Raw genomic sequence first — 20,503 nt, 5'->3', positions numbered from 1 at the left:
TGGAAAAGACCTTTAAGATCATCCAGTCCAACCAGTAACCTAACATTACCAAGTCCACACTAAACCAATCAAGGGTAGACTAGACTAAACCATGTCCCAAAGTGTCATGTCTGCCCGTTTTTTGAATGCTTCCAGGGATTATAGATATAGATATTTGTGTGTGTGTTGGTGGGTTCCATCTTTGGATTTTGTTGCCTTCTAGCTCTTGTATTTTAATAGAGGTATCTGGAAAACCTTAAAACGACGGCATTGTTTCAGTAGCTGTTTCTACTTCAGTTCGAAGTGAAGCTGGGATCTGTTGCGTGATTAGAAGCCAACGGGACAAAGGGGTCGGTCTACTGGGGGGGGTCTGCTGGAAGCCACTTTGCGGCAAAGGAGCTGCGGTGCCGGGGGGCAGCACCCAGCCCTGCCAGCGGCACGCTGCACCCTTGCGTCGGTGAGGGCCAGCTGCACGCTGCGCCGTCCTAGCAAGAGCCCAGGCAGCAGGGCTGCCCTGCAAGCAGGCCTGTAAAAAACGCAGGAGAAAGAAGTACGTAAAAATCATCCAGTATGTAAATATGATTTTATGACCTGTCGGATGCTGAGTATCACAAAGTACGCTTTTGATTTTAGGCATAGCTTTTTGTCTTTCCCATTGGCAATACTTATTCCTTTTTGCTTACTTCAAAGTAAGCTTTATATGGGTGTTTCTTCCTTAGCATAAAACTTCTGTGGGTCATAAGAGGGCCAAGTAATCTTTAGAAAGATTTCACAGTGCTGGTGCTTGCATGGTTCTCTGGGATGTGCATGAGTTCATTTTTTTGGGGTTTCTTTTTTTTTGGTGGTGGTTTGCGAGGGCGTGGGGTTTTTATGTTTTGTTTCTAAATATCTGGGAATGATCTGGATCTTTTTAGCAAGTACCCAGCACACCTTGACACTTCGTTTTATCCTCCCACGTTTGTAGCTCTCAACAGGTACAAACCGAAGAGCACATGTTCATGAGTTGTTGTTGAGGAAGGCAGGGAGCCTGTAAGGTGGTAACTGGGGAGCGTTGTCAAGTCTACCCGAGGGAACTTAGTCTTTTGTAGAGGTTGTGTAATTCCAAATGAAGTAGTATGACAAATCAATTAGTTTCTCCTTTCTAAGAAATTCAACTTGAATACCTTCCCTATTGATTAGAGTGCACTCTAGACAATCTAACTCAAAGGTGACATAGCTGCAATTTTCGCCTTCTACATGCTTGCAGATATTAAATTGATCTTTGACCGTTCTCTACTAGTGGGGCTTAACGGGGACATGAAACATTTTCAAACCTCTAATTAGGGGCCTTTGTAAGTTATTAAAGATTGATTCACCTCGCAGGCTTTACAAAGGCATGTTCATCCGTCTTTGCTGGAGAGCTTAGCAACTGGGCGTCAGGGTTCTTTCTCTCCGCTTTGTGGGTTTTTTCTTCATCTGCCCTTTTCTTTCCAAGTTAGTCATAACTTAAGGTAACGACATATACTGAGGTTTCACAAATGTGGAGGCACAAGGTTGCGATCACAAAGGATCTCTGGGGCAGACTGAGCTGAACTAGGCCGTTCCTTGGGTTGAAATTTATATGGAAAAGTAGTAGTTAATTTTGACCTGCATCCATCTGGGGATTCCTGTCATGCAAGAACAGTCTGAGTACTCGGGCAAGGAAGGGAACGTTTTTTGGGATAGGTGTGAGTAGTCAAGGGCTGGAGCAGTTCAGAGGCAGAAGTCTAAAGCAAGTGTAAAATGGTGATTATATGAAATGCGAGTCAGTACCAGGAAAGCCTTCTTTATGTAATGGGCTGAATCTTCACTCATAATTTTCTTTTTTCTATTCAGGGGGATGCTGTGGTTTTGTGTTGGGCATTTTTTTGTGGTTGGTTGTTTTTGGTGGTTTTTTTTTTTTTTTAAGCTAAGGTTATGCATTTGAAACATGTAACAGCAAACTATTACTTTAAATACACGTATATCATTGTCTACCATATTAGGGCAGTTTGGAGACTTCGTTTTTGTGTAAGTAGCTTTAGATCACTTAATGAGCGTCCTGGTAAATAAGTTTTTTTCAGAGGTCAATTCTGTTCAGCCTTTTTTTTCACAGAGATCACCACCTCCTTTTGCTTTAATAGCTGTATCGATTTATGATAATATAGTTGTAAACAAATAATGGGAACTTATGATGAAGATGTTTCTCTGTTATGAGATTTGGATCTTTTGTAATCCAATTCTCTGCTACCTAATGGCAGTGAATATGAGGGGATGTGATGAAATCATGGCTAGGTGTATTTCCCCATGTAAACACACTGCAGGGTCTAATGGGTGTTTCTTGAGGCAAAAATTTCAACCAACGCACCATGATTTTTCTCCTTTTTCAGCTGTAAAGCTCAAGGTTAAATGACCAAGAAGCAATTAAGTAGAAAAACTCTGCATTGAAGAAACTAACTCTTCAAAGTACTTTCTTGAATGAGAGCCCACTTGGGCATTCCTAGTGAACATGTACTTACGTGAGTCACTTGAGGCTGAAGAACATTTCTCTTGAACTACCAGAAGTTGGGTGCGCTTATACACTGCTATTTCTCATCCTCCGTTTGTGAGCTTGCAAGGCAGAACGAGGATGCTGCTGTTCCAGTTCCTCTCTAGCAGCTTGTTGAGATGGAGTGCTCTCTATTCTGCATTACAGCATGGGTTTCCTTGATTATTTTTTTTTGTCAGTGACTTTTCTTTTTCCCCATTGTGCAGTTTGTGAGAGTAGGATTCCAGCCTTTGTGCCGTGTATCTTGCCGTAGGGACGAGTTCATGGAGGTGCCTCTCCTGTAACTCTTTCCTGCTCCACAGGAGGCTGAAGGCTGTGGTCACCAATGACCTGGGAGTCCTGAAGCAGCTGCAGAGAATAGTTCACGACATTGCAGTTGGACCTTACGGCACTGGCTGAAGGCTTCTGGAAGACTTCTGAGACCTCAGCTGGAGTACCGCGTCCAGCTCTGGGCCCTCAGCACAAGGACACGGAGCTGTTGGGGTGGGCCCAGAGGAGGCCACAGAAATGCCCCGAGGGCCGGAGCCCCTCTGCTGCGGGGCCAGGCTGGGGGAGCTGGGGGTGCTCAGCCTGGAGAGGAGGGGGCTGCGGGGAGGCCTGAGTGCGGCCTGGCAGTGCTGACAGGGGCTGCAGGAAGGGGGGGGCAAGCTTTTTAGCAAGGCCTGTTGGGACAGGACAGGGAGTGATGGGTTTAAACTACAGAAGAATAGATTTAGACTGGCCATAAGGAAGAAATGTTTTACAGTGAGGGCGGTGAGGCACTGGAAGGGGTTGCCCAGAGAGGCGGTGGAGGCCCCATCCCCAGAACCATCCCAGGCCAGGCTGGCCGGGGCTCTGAGCACCCTGGGCTGGTTAAAGCTGTCCCTGGCACTGCAGGGGCTGGGCTGGGGGGGCTCTGAAGGGCCCTGCCCACCCAAACCATTCCATGATTCTGTCATTCTATGACTTTGGACAGAGACTGCCCTGTGAAGTCCATCTTTGCCTCATCCATCCTGTTTCCTTCTCTTTTTTTAGTAGCAAAAGCAAATCCTCCTGACCCCATACCTTATCACTGAGACTCATCGAGTGAGAGTAATTTTTACCTGGACACTGAGTTTTTAATGCCTGTATCAATTTTTCCACTGCAAGCCAAAACACACCACCATAAGCATGTATTGATTTCTTCCCCCTTGGCACCTCTTTGTCTCCTAGCTGTCAGTTTTTTCCAGTACCTGCGGTACATATTTTGGCACTGGTGAGACTGCCTTGTCCATCCCATGCTTGTAACCAGCAGACTGTCAGCTGAGCCTCAGTTTTCCCTATGGAGGGATTTTGAAGTTGACATCTGTGTGGGGCCCATGCAATGCGATTGGGTACTCTGTTACAATAGCACCTTCTACAGCACTGACACCTCGGCACCTGGGGTGCGGCATCTCCTAAATACTGACGGGAATCATCAGGAATGGTCGAGGGTGGAAGTGCACATTCTCTCTCTGGACGTCTCTTCAGCAAAAGATGAAGCTAGTAGAGATGCTTAATTCTGGTGAGTCAAAGCCAGGGTCACCGTCTTTTGGTGATGCAGATAGAATCATAGAATCGTTTAGGTTGGAAAAGACCTTTAAGATCATCCAGTCCAACCATTAACCTAACATTACCAAGTCCACACTAAACCATTTAAGGGTAGAGTAGACTAAACCATGTCCCAAAGTGCCACGTCTGCCCATTTTTTGCATGCTTCCAGGGATGGGGACTGCACCACCTCTCTGGGCAGCCTGTTCCAATGCTTGACTACCCTTTCCATGAAGAAATTTTTCCTAATATCCAATCTAAGCCTCCCCTGGTGCAGCTTGAGCCCATTTCCTCTTGTCCTATGGCTAGCTACTTGGGAGAAGAGACCAACGCCCACCTCACTACAACCGCCTTTCAGGTAGTTGTAGAGATCGATAAGGTCTTTGTCATCCTTTGAGCTGCAGGTATTTGTTGTAGTTTCTGAGCACCAATTTGCTCATTCTGTAACTCCTGCCATATCCTGACTGCTTCTGGATGCAAGTTACGTCCACTGCAGAAGGACAGAGACCAAATGTGTATCAGTAAAGGGGATGTTTGGTTGCAGAAGGAGCTTCTGCTGTTGAGTAGCACTCTACTGCTACCAAGAGGAGGCTTCCTAGTGTTGAAAGCGTTACTTTGAGCTATTGATCTCTTGGCTTCTCAGGAAAGTGTTAGGTACAGCCCTAAGTAAGTGCTTTCACATTGCAGTATGGGGTCATCCCCTCTTAGTTGAGGTCGATCTCCAGTTTTCATTTTTTAGTCTTGTGCCTCCTGCAGTGGTCTGTATGTTAGTTGCGCTCTTAGTGTCGCAATGGTGATGCTTACTGGTCCAGAACTACTTAAAATCCTCTTAAATAAAGACTTAATTGAGCGCTCATGAGCATTTCTGAGTGTTCCAGGGACTTCAGCTTTTGTGTGGAAATAATTTCGAAGCAATGATGTAGTCATTAAGGACTGCCATGAAGCCTCCTCTTGTGAGTCATCCATATGCCATCAAGTCCAAGCAATTTGGGTAATATCACTAAAAAAAAAGGTAGTGTGTTATATCTTTTGTGTGGCTGTCAAGAGCTTCATCCATATTTTCCCAGGTACTGTATAATTAGAGATCTCACGGGCCAACAGCCAGTGTAGCATTTGACAAAGCGAATTCCTCAGTCGTGTTTTCAGAGCTTGTCAGCCAGGTAGATTTTATAGTACAAGGGCAACTTTTTGGAGTGACCTGTGTTGTGATAGTGTATGTCCATGTGTCAGGAAAATAAAAATGTCTTAATGGTAACTACAGTTGTTCAAGATACTCAGTTCACATGCATATACACGCATAGCTGTGCTGCTTTCTGTCTGTCTTATACATATGACTTCTCTGAGAAAAAAGCTGCCTGCCTGCTTGGTAATCCAGCCCTTTTAGTATAGAGACATAGTACTCCTTCCTTCAGGCAAAGCAGAGCTCACACCTTCTTCCATATGTACGTGAGATAGTTGGGCAGATCGGTAGGGAAAAGGGATTTGGGAACTGGGGTCTAGTAGGGTAAAGTAGCTGGAAAAGTCTCATGGTTTTCTTCTGTTCCTGTTCTACAATATTATTTAGAGGAGGTGGAAAAATACCAAAATGCTCTTAATTCCTCCTTGTCCCTTCCTGCTCTCCTTTTCCTCACCCCCAAAATATGTTTTAGTACTATGCTAACAGTATATACACTGTGTATTTTAATCATCATTATTTCTTCTCGAGTAAGTCAGGCTCTGATGAACAAGAATAACCAGTCCCCCTCCTTTGGGCATGGATTTATTTGGGGGCTGGGAACGGGGGAGGCTGAAGGATTTTAACTTCACTCTTTCCTGCTTTTGCAGAGAAAGCGTGTGTGCTCCTAGTATCATGCTGCGGTTGGTTGCAGCTGGTGCCACCATGCAGAAGGCAGTATCTCTGGCTGTGCCTTCTTCCTAAAGGAAGAAGAGCACGGTCCAGGGCTAGGAGTGAACCCTAGGTCCCTGTACTCCTTCTGTGCAAGACAATTTGCAGGTTATACGTTAATTAGCTTGATTAGATCAGTGCGCCGGTGTTACCTGCTGGTAGGTTTAGGAGTATCAGTCTTCGCCTTATTTCCCTTATGCTCCTGACTTCAGCCAAAATGTTGAGCTCTTGTTATTTAGCTCCATTATTTAGCTCCATGTCTGTTTTCCTCACCTTCCCTATCTCTCTCTGCAGGTCCTGTACTTGCCTTGTGCAGGCAACTACATCTGAATACCGGCATAAAGTATTTCAGCAGCATTTTTTGAGCTGTAAAAGACCATGCCACGCAGCTGAATGTTAATCTGAATAGCATCATACATCTCAGTGAATCATATTTGTACGGTTAGGCTGTGCTGCGTTGGTAACCAGTCCGGGTAAGGTAAAGGAAGTTTAATACACCTTGCCAACGCTCAGCCGGTCGAGCAAGCGTGAAGCTAAGCTTGTATGTAATGCTGTGCGTCCTGCTGTGTGACGGCGCTGGATAGGTCCGGTTAATCAATGTTTTTAAGCAGAGGCTTAAAACATCTGTGAGACCACTCAAGTACGTTTGCTGAACTGGGGCTGGTGGCGCGGGTGGGAGCGTAGTGCTTGTCCAAGCATTCTTAACCTAATGACTTCATTTTCACTTGCTTATAACTTTTTCAGGTTTTTATGGTTTCGGTTGAAAAGCAGGTGACCGGACATCTGGAAGTTATCTTCTTTCTCCCAGTTTTTTTTAATCTTATGTAAGCACTGAAACAGATTGGCTGTTCAGGCAGCGCTATGAAGTTATTTAAAGCTGTGTGTATAACCTTATGTTTTGTGTGCAGACTGCAGGGAAATCTTGCTGCCAACAATGACAGATCAGCTGAAGTATCACTTGGAAAGACAAGAAGATTTGGAGGCTTGTTGCCAGTTGCTGAGTAACATCTTGGAAGTGCTTTACAAGAAGGATGTGGTTAGTATTGTACACTTCTGTGATGATTAGTGCTTAAAAGAAATGGACCTTAGTAGAATGAATTAAGCAAGTAACTCCTCATGGCTTAGATTTTCTTTTCTTTCTTTTTTTTTTTTTCTTCCTGCCTAACCAGTTTCTTAAGTCGTCTTTTTAGGTATCCAGCATTGAGGATGTGTTGTGTGACATTTCTGGATGTTTCTTCCTGTTTCTGAGGCACATCCAATACAGCGCTGTTATCCAATAACAATTTTCCAGACTTTGGTTAGGTAGTGAGTAAATAGATAACCTTACGAGGTCAGCCTTTCTCTTACACGGTGTCTGACCTCTGCCAGGTGGAAAATGTTTGCTTTGATTTTTTTTCTTTTTTTTTTCCCCCTCTCCCATGAGCATTTGGGAAAATGCACGTTTGAGTTGTATTGATACTGGCCTGCTAGGCCAGCCTGAACCTGAAGGTGGGTGGGTGTATATACACACACACACACATATATATATATGTATATGTTCTTATGTATATATGTGTGTGTATATATATTTATATGAACATACACTTTTGTTGACACAGGAAACTTGTTTAGCTTTTTGAAGTGGCGTTTAAAGTTAGCTAGTAGACTTCTCCACCTCAATAAGAGATAACCTGAAAGTGGTGGCTTCTGCATGAATATTCCACCCAGCGTAGTTGTCTCAGCCCTTCAGAACGTAAACGTATGAGGCAGTTGCACCCGAGAACCTGTGCGGTGCCCTGGGCTGGTGTGCAGATGCGCAGCTTGCATAATAGTGCCTTTTTTGTCTTCTCCTGACTTCACACAAATACACAGATACTGGTGCTTTGCCGGAGAGCTGCAGGGATTTGATGCTGTCTTAAAGAAGTTTGGGCTGATGAGGCTTCTGCCCGAACCTCCAGTCCTGTGCAGAATCATACACTAATTCAGGTGGAAAGGACCTCAGGGGTCAGCTACTCACATCGTATCTGGCATCTTACTTGACTATGTTTTTTGGGTTCGTTCTGATTTTGTTTCTTTTTTTTAAAGTAGTTCTGTGTGACGGCTTGAGCGAGTGGGTTATTTTAAAATAAGGCATTTGTTTTTGACAGCTTGGCTGCTTCCTGTCACTCTCTGTTGGCTGCGTTTCTCTCCGTGGTAGCGACTCACTTGCAGCTCCGGCATCTCCTGGGCTGAGCCCAGCTGGAGCGGGGCGGCAGGAGCAGAGCCGAGAGCTGCCCTGCGCCGCTGTGGGCTAGTGGCCGGCTGCGAGGGGGCTGCAGAAAATAGGTACCCATTTACCGATGGAGAAGGGGACAGGGAAAGGAAGGGAAACACTGCAAGTGAGGTGCGGTGCAAAGTAAAACTGCAAACGGGCAGGAGCAGCACGAGTGCCGGCAATGCAAAGAGGAGGAAAGTCTTGGCGAGAAAGCAGGGAGAGCTGAAGGGTGGAGAGGAGCAGGGTACGGAGGTAGATGCGTTCTTCCCTGCAGATGCTCTTGGTACCAGAATGTAAGGTTTATGCCAAAGACAGATCTGCCAGCAGCAGGAAGAAAAGTCTACACTGGAGCAGTAGCTGTGCGTATATGTACTGACGATGGCTCCTTCTTCAAATATGCAAATGCATTTTTCGTACATGCAAGTCTGCCTTTGGTAATTAAGCATAATCCAGTGATAAGATGTGGGTTATTATACAGATCGAAGGGCAAGAAAGAAGATGGTTCGTCGGAATGCTTGTTTGATGGTCAAGAAGCAACACAAAGGTGCTGCTCTATTTAGACAATTATCTGGGAAAACACTTAAAAACGTTGCGCTATCGAATTGTTTCCCCTTTCCGTCTCGCAGACCCCTTTTGAAGTCTTCTCCTTCAGACCGATGAAAACTCTGAAGAAGCCTGTTTATAAAGTAAAAGATGGGAGCAAAGCTCATCTGTTCCTTTCTCCTCGTCATGTGTTTTTGGCTTCGCTTCCTGTAGGCATCATTCTGCATGAGGTTTCTGAACTTGTTCTTAAAAGCCAGTTGCACTAAATATGTCATTTTCAACTCTTTCAAAAACGGTGGCAGATTACTTCTAATACGGAAATATTAATTTGAAACAGTTGACTGAAAGTAAAGTTCCTTAACCAAAGTTTTGCTTTGCTTTTCTGTTTCTTTTAATTGAGCTGTTGCAGAGTAGTCCCCCAGATTTGGTAATGCCCGCGGGCTTTTGATGTTGGAAAAATGACTTAGGAAAATAAAATTATTAGGTAACTAAATGTCATAGGCTTTGCTGTATTTCCAGGGACTTGCTTTTCATTTAAATAATTGTAACCGAACATGTTAATTTATCAGTAACATGTATTAATAAAACAGACTCTGCATGGTGTTTGTTAAAATGGGAGCCTAATTTTCTGCTTTTGATCAACAGCAGTGAGTGATGTTTTATTTAACTTCTGCAAGACAGGCGGATTTAAAGGCAAACAGAAATAGTTCAGTTGTATTGGTGTCTGTTGTATCTAGTTACCACTAATTTATTGTTTTTCCTTAGGGGCCAACGCAACGACATGTCCAGATAATAATGGAAAAGCTACTGAGGACAGTAAACAGAACAGTCATTTCCATGGGACGTGATTCGGAGCTCATCGTAAGTGTCTCTTGATGTAAACTTAAATACTTCTGTCACATCTTTTTGAACCTGACTGTAATAGGATTTAAATCCCAGGTGACCCAAAGCAATCAAAACCTCCTGTAACCGTCTTTGTGTTCAGTAAGCTGTAAAACATTGGCTTGTGATTTTTCTGTGGTTTACACAGGGGGAGAAAAAATACTTTTAAAAAAAAAAAAAAATCGGTGGCCAGGTGATTAGCCAGATTTTAGACGTCTGTGTTAACCAAAATGATGTCTTATTTGTAATTAGCCAGCTGAAAAGTGTGGAAATGAGAGACTTGCAGGATTGTTGCTACATGAGCAATCATTTGACTCTACAAGCATTTACTTGCCTTTTTGGGCTACAACTGAGATAACCAAGATAACAGCAATATTCAAATGGTTGAAGAAGAGAGCCCCAAATTACTACGTTTTGAAAACCTAGAGACAGGACTGATGCGGTAGCTGCAGGTTACCATGTTGCACTTTGGTGGCATAGCACTGTGATTTTAAAGCCTGACAACTGAATTTTTCAACTGTATCATTAATATTGGCCTACATCATGAAAACAATAGTGAGGCCTGTTGATACGTAAAATGGGGGTGGATCTTAGTGTGTTTTTGCAAGTCTCACTGTGTGTTTGCCTTTACCTTATATTCTTCCTTAGGTGTCTGCATCTGTACAGGAAACTGGTCAAAGTGGACCAGATTTCTCATCTGTCTGAGTAGCTGTCCTGTTCTACGTTAATTTGGTTCGGTTTGGTTCGATACACTGATTTCTTTCTTAAAAGGGTTTATTTGTTAGTCAGCTATATCCGAGTCCATTAGCACTTTCTTCTTTTTGATCTCCCCTTTCTTTTCCGCTTTTGTGTCTCTGTGTAATTGCACACAGTGATATTTGATGTTTTCTGACAAGGCTCCGTGTCCTCGGCACATCTTGCTTATCTGCTGCTGTCCCATTTACTTGGCGTGGGGTGGTGCTTGTGTCTGCAGACCTGCTACGCTTTTGGTTTTGTCCCAACCGCGTCACCCGCTAACTTTTTTTTGTCTTCCACTTTTATCGCTTTGATTTGCAACAGTCGTTTTTTGTCATAAGAAAGTGATAATGGATCACCAGATCCGTTGTTGGAACAAGAAATGGTTGTAAGTAGAGATCATTTTTAAGGAGTATTATAATGCTGGGATGCAGTTCCAGTGAAAGGAAAACAAAAGGTTTATATGGTGTTGTTTCTTCGTGTGTTACCACAGAAATGATTAATATATGCAGAATAGATGTCTTAATATCTTTCTGTACTTCTTCCCCCGGTTGCGCAGAAGGTGTAGTCTTGTAAGACATAGGTACAGGAAACTTCTTCAGTTATGGTTAGGATGTGAATTAATTATTGTTTTGATGAGCATGACTTAGCTGATATTTTAAAATGTTAATTATTCCTTTTGCATTTATCAAATTATATTGGAAAACTTCTCCTGTATATATTTTAACCAAGTACGGCTGTATTAAAAATACTCATAGTGATCATGAATACAGCTTGAAATCACTCTATCCACACACTCTGTAATTATGTAATGAGTATTAATAGGACCGTGTATTTTCAAGGAGTACTTGCTCCTATGTTAAAATTCAGTCTGTTCCTGAAGGGATCCTCCTGTGATCAACCAGTACCAATTCATTTTTGTGGCGTCAGCAAAATGCAGGTGATAATTAGCAAGCGTAACCCGGCTCCTCTCGGCTCAGAATTGGGTAGAAATTACATACTTTTCTTTTGTAAATGCTACTATAGTTTTACCTGGAACTTAGAGAATTAACCATACGGGATGAGTAGAAGGAAGGAATTTTAAAAATAAAGGATTTTATAGAGACATAGTTCAAATAACGATAACTTCTTTTGAAGAAGTAAAATACATAGAATAGAATCATCGAATTGTTTAGGTTGGAAAAGACCTTTAAGATCACCCAGTCCAACCATTCACCTAACACTACCAAGTCCACCACTAAACCAATTCAGGGTAGAGTAGCAATTTTGTGTTTCCTGGCTTAGTGGCTGGATTATTTATAATGAAAGTAAAAACTAGGAATCATTAAGGTTGGAAAGGATCTCCAAGATCATCAGTCCAACCACCAACCCAATACGGGGCATGGCAGTTTGTTTCTTACACAAAGATAGCCGTGTTGGGGTACTAAAGCTGGCATGTTTTGACCTTGAAGAAATCCTTAGCTGTGTCATCTTCCTCCAAAACCTGATGTTGCATAAGACACTTTACATACGAAAAAAGACCTTGGATCAGAAAATACTGAGAAATTGGCATTTACTCCTGTAGAGGTGAACTATATATGCATCAAGATTGATCAGCTGTTAGCTTCATTCTGGAAGCGTTCCTCTGGGGATCTGGCTTTGAATAGCTGGGACGAATGGAAGCCGCAGTCCTCCTCGTCCGAGACGAGACTTCTTTTCTGTTAGGTAGCAATACAGAAACATAGATTCATAATCCCCTTGCAGTGTCGGTCAAGTTTGCTTAATTTCGCATTCTTTATAAACCTCTGTTCTAATCACTGTGGAACTACCGTGGCATTTGGGATGCGTGAACTTTGGGATCTATAGGGGTAAACGTCAAAGACGGTTGCTTTGTAGAAATTGTTTCAATTGATATTTTAATAATATTTTTATATACCCTTCTGAGTCTGAGGCTTGCGTGACTTACACTCGTGTTGGTTTTGACTGCGTGATAAGTCAGCGAGAGCTGGCATTTCTGAGAGGCCAGCGTTTTATGTGATCAGCAGAGGATTGTAAAGAATTTAAGCGGTCAAGTGAAAATGCGTTTCTCTTGGAGCAGAGGCGGCGGAAGTGGAACACTTAAATATAACGCGATTTTACATTAGTGAACAAAACTCTTTAACAGAAGGTGAGGTTGCTAGATGTGCTAATGTAATGGGAACATAAGACACTGAATTTACTGTTTCAGGAGGATATGCAATTAGAGGCTATTAAAGGTATCATAAATAATTTCAATTACTTTCTCTATGTTATAGCCTATGGATAGGGATCTGTACGTCTGATACCGAACAACTGTTCCGGGTCAGTTTCCTTTGGAAAAATGTTGACGAAAGATGGATGAAGTGTCGAACCTACCTGACCAGAACCCTGACCTTCAGGGTGAGGCAAGGGACCAGCCCGCAGCGATGGCAGTACCGGCACAGCAATCGGTGTAAATGTGTTTGCTTCACCGTGTTACAAACGTTCCACCTTAAGCCAGGAAATAAGAAGGGATTTTGGTAGCTCTTACCTGCCGCCTGCCATATCTCAGTCTGAATACGGGAGGTGCTGGGTATGACCTTTTAAAGGTTTTTGGTCTTCAGTATTCTTTAAGGCTGTATCTCACATCTGTGGCTAAGTTCTGTCTGTTAAACCTCAAATTGCCAGTTAACCATGTTTAATTACAGGAGATGCCTTTTCTACAGTGCTGAACAGGCTGGAAAGGTTCTCCAGTAGTCTCTTTTGACTTTGCACTACTTATTTTTTTTTAAATTTTTGCTTCCTTAAATATGTGTCTAGATAAAAATTACAAGCTATTTTTATTATATACCTTCAAAAGAGAATTATCTTGAAATAAGGTAGACCAGTTGTAAAGAAGAAAAACTAGACAATGAATAAAACAGAGTATAAGTGATAGATTAAAATCTGATTGGACCATAATTTTGGTAGAAGTTGGTAGCAAGAAGAATGTAAGTGAACCTTTGTGATACTGCACACTCTCTTCTAGCCTTCCAAACTTGTGGAAAAAAAAAAAACAACAAACCAACAAACCCTCAGATTCACCGGTGTCTGTATTAACTAAGATTAAACACAGTCTGGCCACTTATGCAGGTCATTTCAGTGAATGCAGTGAATTTATATACTCGGAAATTAGCATTAGTTTCCAGTCTGCCATATCAAATGAGTTTTGAACATGCAAGATAAAAAAATCTTGTCACCATTTTAATATTCGTTATCTTTGGCTACTTTTTCCTCTGGAAGTCTCACTGGTGGCTTTTACTTGATCTGTTTGCTAACTGAGTAGAGGGTTCTGTGAGTGTTACTGTAGTGAAGGTAAGAACTAGACGCAGCCAGGTTGGCTGACGCGAGGTCGGGGTTCGTTGCTGCTCACAGAAGTTGGCCGCTTTGGGCTACCTTGGCACGTGCCTAGCGCTCGCCCTGCTTATGGCGCAGGTGGAAGTTGCCTATAACAAGATCACAAAATCTTTCTGACTGAAGAACACGTTGCCTGAAAAAAAAGTAAATTGAGCACGCTTCCTTCGGTCTCTTTTTTGAAGGATCATTTTAAAGCATCTCTTTCCTTGCCTGGTAACTTTTGAAGAATGTCGCGTTCCACCTGAGTCAGCATACTGGCCTCCTTCAGTAAATCAGAATTGACCAGCCACGATGGTAGGTCCAAAAGGAATCATGACTACTCCCTACTTCCTTGCGGTCAGCAGCTTGGTATGTTTTTCATTTCCAAAGCCAAGAAAAACAAGCTAGTTGCTGAACTCTTTAATTTCAGAAAGGACATCCAGATGGGCTTTTTGGATCCCTGTGTGTACAATTTTTGGAAGATTTGTGCAACTGTGTCATCATTGTCTATGAAATAGACAATCTTGGTTCCTTTATATGGTGGAACAAATCAAATTTCGTTTTGATACAGAAAACAACCTGGCTCAGAGATGGAAGAGCAAAGAGCGTAGGAAGCGGCTCTGCTCCCAAGAGACTCTGTCCTTACGAGCAGTGGCTCTGAAAAAGCACGTAGTGGGGTATGGTTAACAAAGTCAGTGCGAACACCTGCTGTGACTGGGGAAAAAGTGCTATTTTAGATTATCCTGGCATGTGTGACTAGGAGGCAGTGGAGAGGAGAGGACTTTATGACTTTACCGATGAGTGGAGTGTTTCCCATGTTGCTTTCCCCCCCCGCCCCGCCTACACTTTAAAACAAGGATGTGGTGAAACTAAAACAGAAACGCTGCAGAAATCATCAGAAAGTCCAGCAAGTGATTTGTGGCGCGAGATGTGAGCGCCATCTGAGGTTAATAGAAGATTTAGAGGTGCCCCTCGGCGACAGCGAAGGAGAATCTGGGTCGGGTGCAGATGACACCTGTCCAAGGCAAGAGGAGGAGCTGCTGAGAGCAGCCGAGGGTGGGAAGTGTGAAGGAGAGCGGGGGATGAGGCACTGATGTGGGAACCGAACGCTCAGTCGAAGAGAGTGGTGGATTCTCCATCTCTTGGCATCTCCAAGGCAGGATGTCTTTCTGGAGTCTAAGTAAAATACGAGTTACTCAGGGTCATGGGAGGGAGTTCTGGGGCTAATGTTATTTAGGAGTTGAAGCTAGATCTAAATGGTCTTTCTGTGCCTTAAAATCTGCCACGTTTAGCGTTAATGGGTTCCAAAATGTCGGGGAGAAAGCTTCATTTTCTTCACCGGACTTCTACCATGTAAAAATTATACTTTGTTTTATTCAATTCCCTGTTTTCTTATCTTTAAAAGACATTTGAAATTACCTATCGCAAACTAATTTCGCAAACACTGAAGTGGTATTTGCATGTCGGTCGTGATTTTGTTCCATCACTAATACTGAGCTTTTTTTATGTTGTAAAATGTAATATCACCGATGCAGCGAGTGGGTACGGAGTAAACCCTACCAGTGTTTATTGGAACACACTGCATTCTCCTAAACAAATTGACAGCAAATTTCTAGCACTCCAGTTATTTTAATAAGCCACAGTTGTATTTTATGGATGCTGAAATAATACTAAATATTGTTTCATGCAGTCCGTTTCATTCTACTAGAACAGAATTGTGTCGGTATAGCAGTTAGAATTTTAAGTGGCGATCCAGTTAACAAATTCCAGTACTAATATATAATGCGTGCGATTATACAGATGCTAAAGAAATGGTATAATCTAACAGCGTACTTGATTTGAAAGTGTTCATGAAAATGAACCTACAGGGTTTTGAAAGTGATTAACCTTTAAACCGTGGAGTGAAGTTAAAGGCGTAGACAGTGGTTTTGCATCTTAAGCAAGAAAAAGCAAACACTTTGTACCGATGGTAGGATTTTTTCAGTTTTAATCATGATTTTTTTTTTTCAGTTTATCCTGATTTTTAAACTATTTTTACAGTGACTTTTTTTCTTTAAGAAAACAAGTGATGCTCACATGAATAGTGTTTCCTAATAGTTCTAAAACAAAGAATGTCACCGTTGCCTAAGGGAAATTATACGGACTCAGAAAATAGCAAGTAATATAAAATCACTGCAGTATTTATTGACTAAAAAGTATTTTTAAGCATGATAACGGGAGAAGTGCATATAGCAAATCAGTGTATGAAAGTGCATGGTATTGTCAGTGAATTCAGCAAAGCTACGTTATGTGCCACACTGAAAGATGCATTTTCTTTGTTATAACCTCATACCTGCATTTTATAAGATCTTCTACAGTAGGGTGAAAATAGCTTTGTCAGTCACATTTAACTAAAAGCTCTAAAGAATTAGGGTTTTTCTCTCGCGGTGTCTATCTAACCTGGGCCTGAGTGATTCTAAATGTAATACAATATGATACATTTTACACACTTGCAAAAACATTTTATTACAAATTACATTGTATGGTACGATATAACACGAGATGTCGTTTTAAGCAAGACTATATGTATGTTAGCTTTTCCAGTTTTAAAAAAATGTAAAAAATTAAAAATTTGCAACTTCTTAAGAAAATAGCCTGGACATGTACAGGACACGCCGTGAGAACTTTCACTTTTAGCTCTTATATGTTTCACCAGTGAATCTTCCTCTGTCATGTGAAATGATTGCAGAATCCTGGTCTCTGTATGGGTCGGTAACCACACGTAAAAACAGTTCCGTTCTGCTTCAGAGTCCCTGCACACGAGAACGTTTAGACTAGGTTTGTGGGAAAAGCTACTGATTCGGTGACGCGGCCGGCTTGTCATTGATTGCCATTGAGAGATGCTTGATTTAATTTCTTAAAAAAAAACAAAAAAAAACCAAACAAACAAAACCAAACCAAAAAAACTCCTCCAAACCCCCCCCCCCCAACCACTAGGCATGTTAGCGTGGATGAGTTCGTTAATTATTAACACTCTCTTAAAATAATGCTGAATACTGTTCTATTTTCATGTTATGTCTGTATTTGATATTTCTTTCTGTTTAGGAAAAAAAACCCAAACATTTTCTTGCTTGGAAATACTAGGGTTTCTAAAACATGTAGGGTGGGCTGTCTTGTAAATGGTTTTGTATTTTCAATTAAAAACGATATAAAGTACGTGAAACACGTTTTGTTTCCACTTGAAACAACTGCACCTCCTTCCTGGTACACAGGATCACCTTGTCTAATCCTTCAGCTTTCCCAAAACTATTTCAGGATGTTGTCTGCTTATGTCCAAGAACTCGTAGCCCTCTTGAAAGTTTACTGCAAAGGTGACTTTTTTTTCAGTAAAGCGTGCTGAAATTAATTTTGAGGTGGACACACAGACATCTTCTGCATTTCTGTTCCCTTTTTTACTTCCTTTTCTTGCTCTTTGCTTTGCAGGGGAAAAAAAAAAAGTTATTTTCCTCTTGCAGTAATGGATTTGATGCTGAGCTAAGAGGAAAAAGAGTGTAAATGAAAACACTTCGAATTTTGTAGTATGTGCAAACTCTTCTGGTAATGACTGCATCTCTTCCGCCTAAAGACTGAAGAGTTTGTATCTTACTGATACTGCAGGGTATGCAATTTCAAACCCAATTCTTAGTAAACCAGTTTGTCATGTGACACTGTATGAGTCAAATTATCTTAAATCCTTCAAAAAAAAGAAAAAAAAAAAAAAACCAAGATTCCCGCTCCCTGGCCGCTTCCAGCATGAGAAATTTTTTCCACACAGTCATTCTAGATGCAAGTTTAATGACAGTAGCAAATACTTAAAGGAAAAAAGTTGCAGTTTATAATTCAGAGCAAAATTTTCAGAGTCATTTGGGAAAAAAGAAAAAAAAAAGGGGGGGAAAAAATTGATTCACATCTCTTCCCTAAGTGTGTTGGTCAGCAAGTACGATTAATAGATTGAGATATAAATTATAATATGTTGGGAAACCCATCTGAGAAGCTTAGTAAATAAACGGCATTTAAAATTACTGCTCCTTCCAAACAGGTTTCAAAGTGTACTGCGTACTGTAAATTTTCTGGTGCCTTCTGCAATAGCATAGAGGTTTTCCAAAGGCTGCATTACAAAAAGATACTAAATCATGGCAAACGCCAACAATCCGTAGAGCTTTTGTTCTCTTTGTGGGCTTTTTTTTATTATTTTTTTTTCAATTTTTATTTTTTTCTGTGCCAGAATGTGTCATTTAGACCTTTTGGGTACCAAAAGACTGAAAGTGAGATCTAGGACAGGTGATTGTCCCGTAGCCTGGACCCTGTCAGCTTGGTGTGGTTAAAGGCTTGTCCTGACTTCGGGAGTTTCTAGCCGCTCACCTGTTGGAGATGAGCAGCAAACTTGTTCGTCTGGTGAGGAGGCTAAATTAGAAAGGATGGTGCCTTGTCGGAATGTGACAGCTGGGTTGAAGTCTACATCGCATGAAGGCAAATATACATATAGTCACGTCTTAGAGATTATTCTTGGTCTTGGACCACATGAAAAATTGTGCTTTGTCCAGGATATATGTGCTGAAAACCGCACTCCCCGCTCAACATGGATTTGTAAAACTGAAGACCATTGCAAACATAAGGCTTGCTTGCTTTTTTTGTTTTTTAAACCCTCATTGTTGTTTAAAGACAATAAACCAAACCCCCAAAAGGCTTTAAAACAATAGTGATGTTTAGCTGCGTACAGGATGACAGCCTACAATTTAACAGGTTAGAATGTGACGCTTTCAGACCTAAGGGGGGGAAATAGTACAAATTTCAATTCAGGTTTTACATCCCACATTGGTGAACTGCAAATAAAAGTTGGCAAGGTATTGTCTAACGCCTTGCTTCTGGGCATGAGTGTACAGGTACAAAGGCCTTTTTGGTACATACGGTGAGAACTGAATGCTGCCCGAATGGTCAGAACTACATTGGCCGGTAACACTGATCAGTCTATGAAGATCCCAATATAGATGATTGATAGAACTCCAGATTTTTTTTTTTTTTTCAAAGAAGGCCTTGAACTCCACGTGTAATGGACTTGGGTTAAAGGAACCAGAGTTTCCATCTTCCATGCTTTTTTGATTCAGTTTTGGATTTTTGCTTGGGAGTAGAGGAGTAGCTCTCCTGAGAATAAGGCAAAGGTGCAACCTGAGTTTCCTCAATAGGATGAAGTTTTCTCAAAACTGGCTGTAGTTTATCTTCTTGCTGTTTAAAATCCAATTCCACACTAAAAATGGGAAGAAAAAAGCAATTGGTTACTAATTATGATAGAAAGATTTCAATTAAGCCGATATCTGATATGAATATGGAAGTGCTTCACTTACGAAATCCAAATAAAAAATAAATGTCTAAATCAGATCTCCATCAGATCTCTTGCACCAAAAGTCAAAGGGGGGCGGGTGGGGGAAGAGAAAGGTCAGAACAGGACGTATTGCAAAACAGAAACAGGAATGGGATTGTGCAAACTTCTCCCCCCTCTTTAGGGGGGGCCTCAAGGATGATGGTAGAAGTGCTGTGAAGTGACTGAAAAATAGAAATACTACTTTTTCCCCCTCCTCTGGGTGGAGAAATGCTCTTTCAGAGGGCTCCCAGGCTGCTGCATGGTGCGGGAGGTGAGGGTGGCAGCCAGGCGGGCGCGTCCTGGTGCTCCTGGGAAAAGCTGACGGGCTGGCTGTAAGCAACAAGGCTGTCACGGCAATTTCTTCACCTTAGCCGGTTCTTGCAAGCTTTGCCATGAGTTAGATTAATTTCACCAAATTGCTGTCATATGTGAATGCTCACATACGTATGTGGAAAAACTGAATAAATTAAAACCCAATTCTCTTTGCAACCCTTTAGCACATGCTGACGGCATCTACGCTTAGCCCTGTAATGGGGGCAACAACATCAAATCTACTTGGCCCCTGCTGTAAATGACTGCTGGGACAAAAACATCAAATGATGTACATCTGTTTGTTTAGTTGACCAGTTTGGGAGGTAAAATGGAAAGAACCTGTTTCGGTAGTAGCTAGGGTGTACTTGCTTGTTCCATTGCTACTCAGATTTAATAGAAAGAAGGGAAATACTTGTTTAAACGTAAGCTTGAGTTCAAAAAAAACCACTGAAGCTCTAAAAGACACCTCCTGAATTCTGCGTCAGCTACAAAATCCTGCCAGCAATTAAGAAACGTAATAAAGATGAAATTACAACCCTTGTTTCAACAGGGTGCTACAGATCGTTTCAAGTTTACCTTCTGAAACAAAGGAACCACATTATAAACTTCAGCAAAAGGTTAATTCTGTCTGGTAACTCGAAAGCGAATCTAGGCCACCCAGAAATACCCGGGAACTTCACGGTTTCCCTTGCATTTGTACAGCAGCGTGTGGCCAAGGTCTGCACCGAGTCTTTTCGCCCCGTCTCGTGCATCACATTGCGACGTGGCACCTGGGTGTCGGAAGATGAATTTAGAAGACAGGGTGAAATTAAGGGAATTTAGACACTGGGGTGAATTTATTTCTTCCCTCCCTTTTGCTTGGTATTTTAAACCTATGGGTTAATGACTGAGGTGAAGACTGGGTGTGAATGCATCTGCTGGGGCACGTGAGGGGTTGCCCTTTCCCCTCTGCTCCTGAGGTTTCCTGGGCTTTGCACTGGCTACCTTTGCTACTTCACCGTTGCAGAAATAGGTTATTGTTCCTGGGTGTCAGTTCACTTTTAGTAAGTATTAAATACGTTTTCTGGGTTATTTCTGCCATTGCTTCTTTGGCGTCAACCACTAGAGACGTTA

At 42.0% G+C, this 20,503-nt stretch overlaps 2 protein-coding genes across 2 annotated transcripts in view; one reads left to right on the top strand and one right to left on the bottom strand.

Annotated features, from left to right (window-relative positions):
• Positions 1 to 20,503, top strand: part of DOCK1 (dedicator of cytokinesis 1) — a gene marked incomplete at its 5' end in the record, with an annotated part of 331,885 nt that overhangs the window by 94,837 nt on the left and 216,545 nt on the right. The window contains 2 exon segments of the mRNA XM_075717891.1: positions 6,866 to 6,993; positions 9,499 to 9,594. Coding sequence (XP_075574006.1) covers positions 6,866 to 6,993; positions 9,499 to 9,594 — 224 coding nt within the window.
• INSYN2A (inhibitory synaptic factor 2A) overlaps positions 18,781 to 20,503 on the bottom strand; it is a 32,670-nt gene continuing 30,947 nt past the window's right edge. Inside the window, exon 3 of the mRNA XM_075717984.1 lies at positions 18,781 to 18,964. Within this exon, the coding sequence (XP_075574099.1) occupies positions 18,781 to 18,964 (184 nt within the window). The remainder of the gene's footprint in view (positions 18,965 to 20,503) is intronic.

This window comes from Pelecanus crispus, chromosome 10 (assembly GCF_030463565.1).
Source record: "Pelecanus crispus isolate bPelCri1 chromosome 10, bPelCri1.pri, whole genome shotgun sequence".
Classification (NCBI taxonomy): Eukaryota; Metazoa; Chordata; class Aves; order Pelecaniformes; family Pelecanidae; genus Pelecanus; species Pelecanus crispus.
Note: the sequence above shows the minus strand (reverse complement) of the source record. Positions and strands in the feature narration are given on the sequence as shown.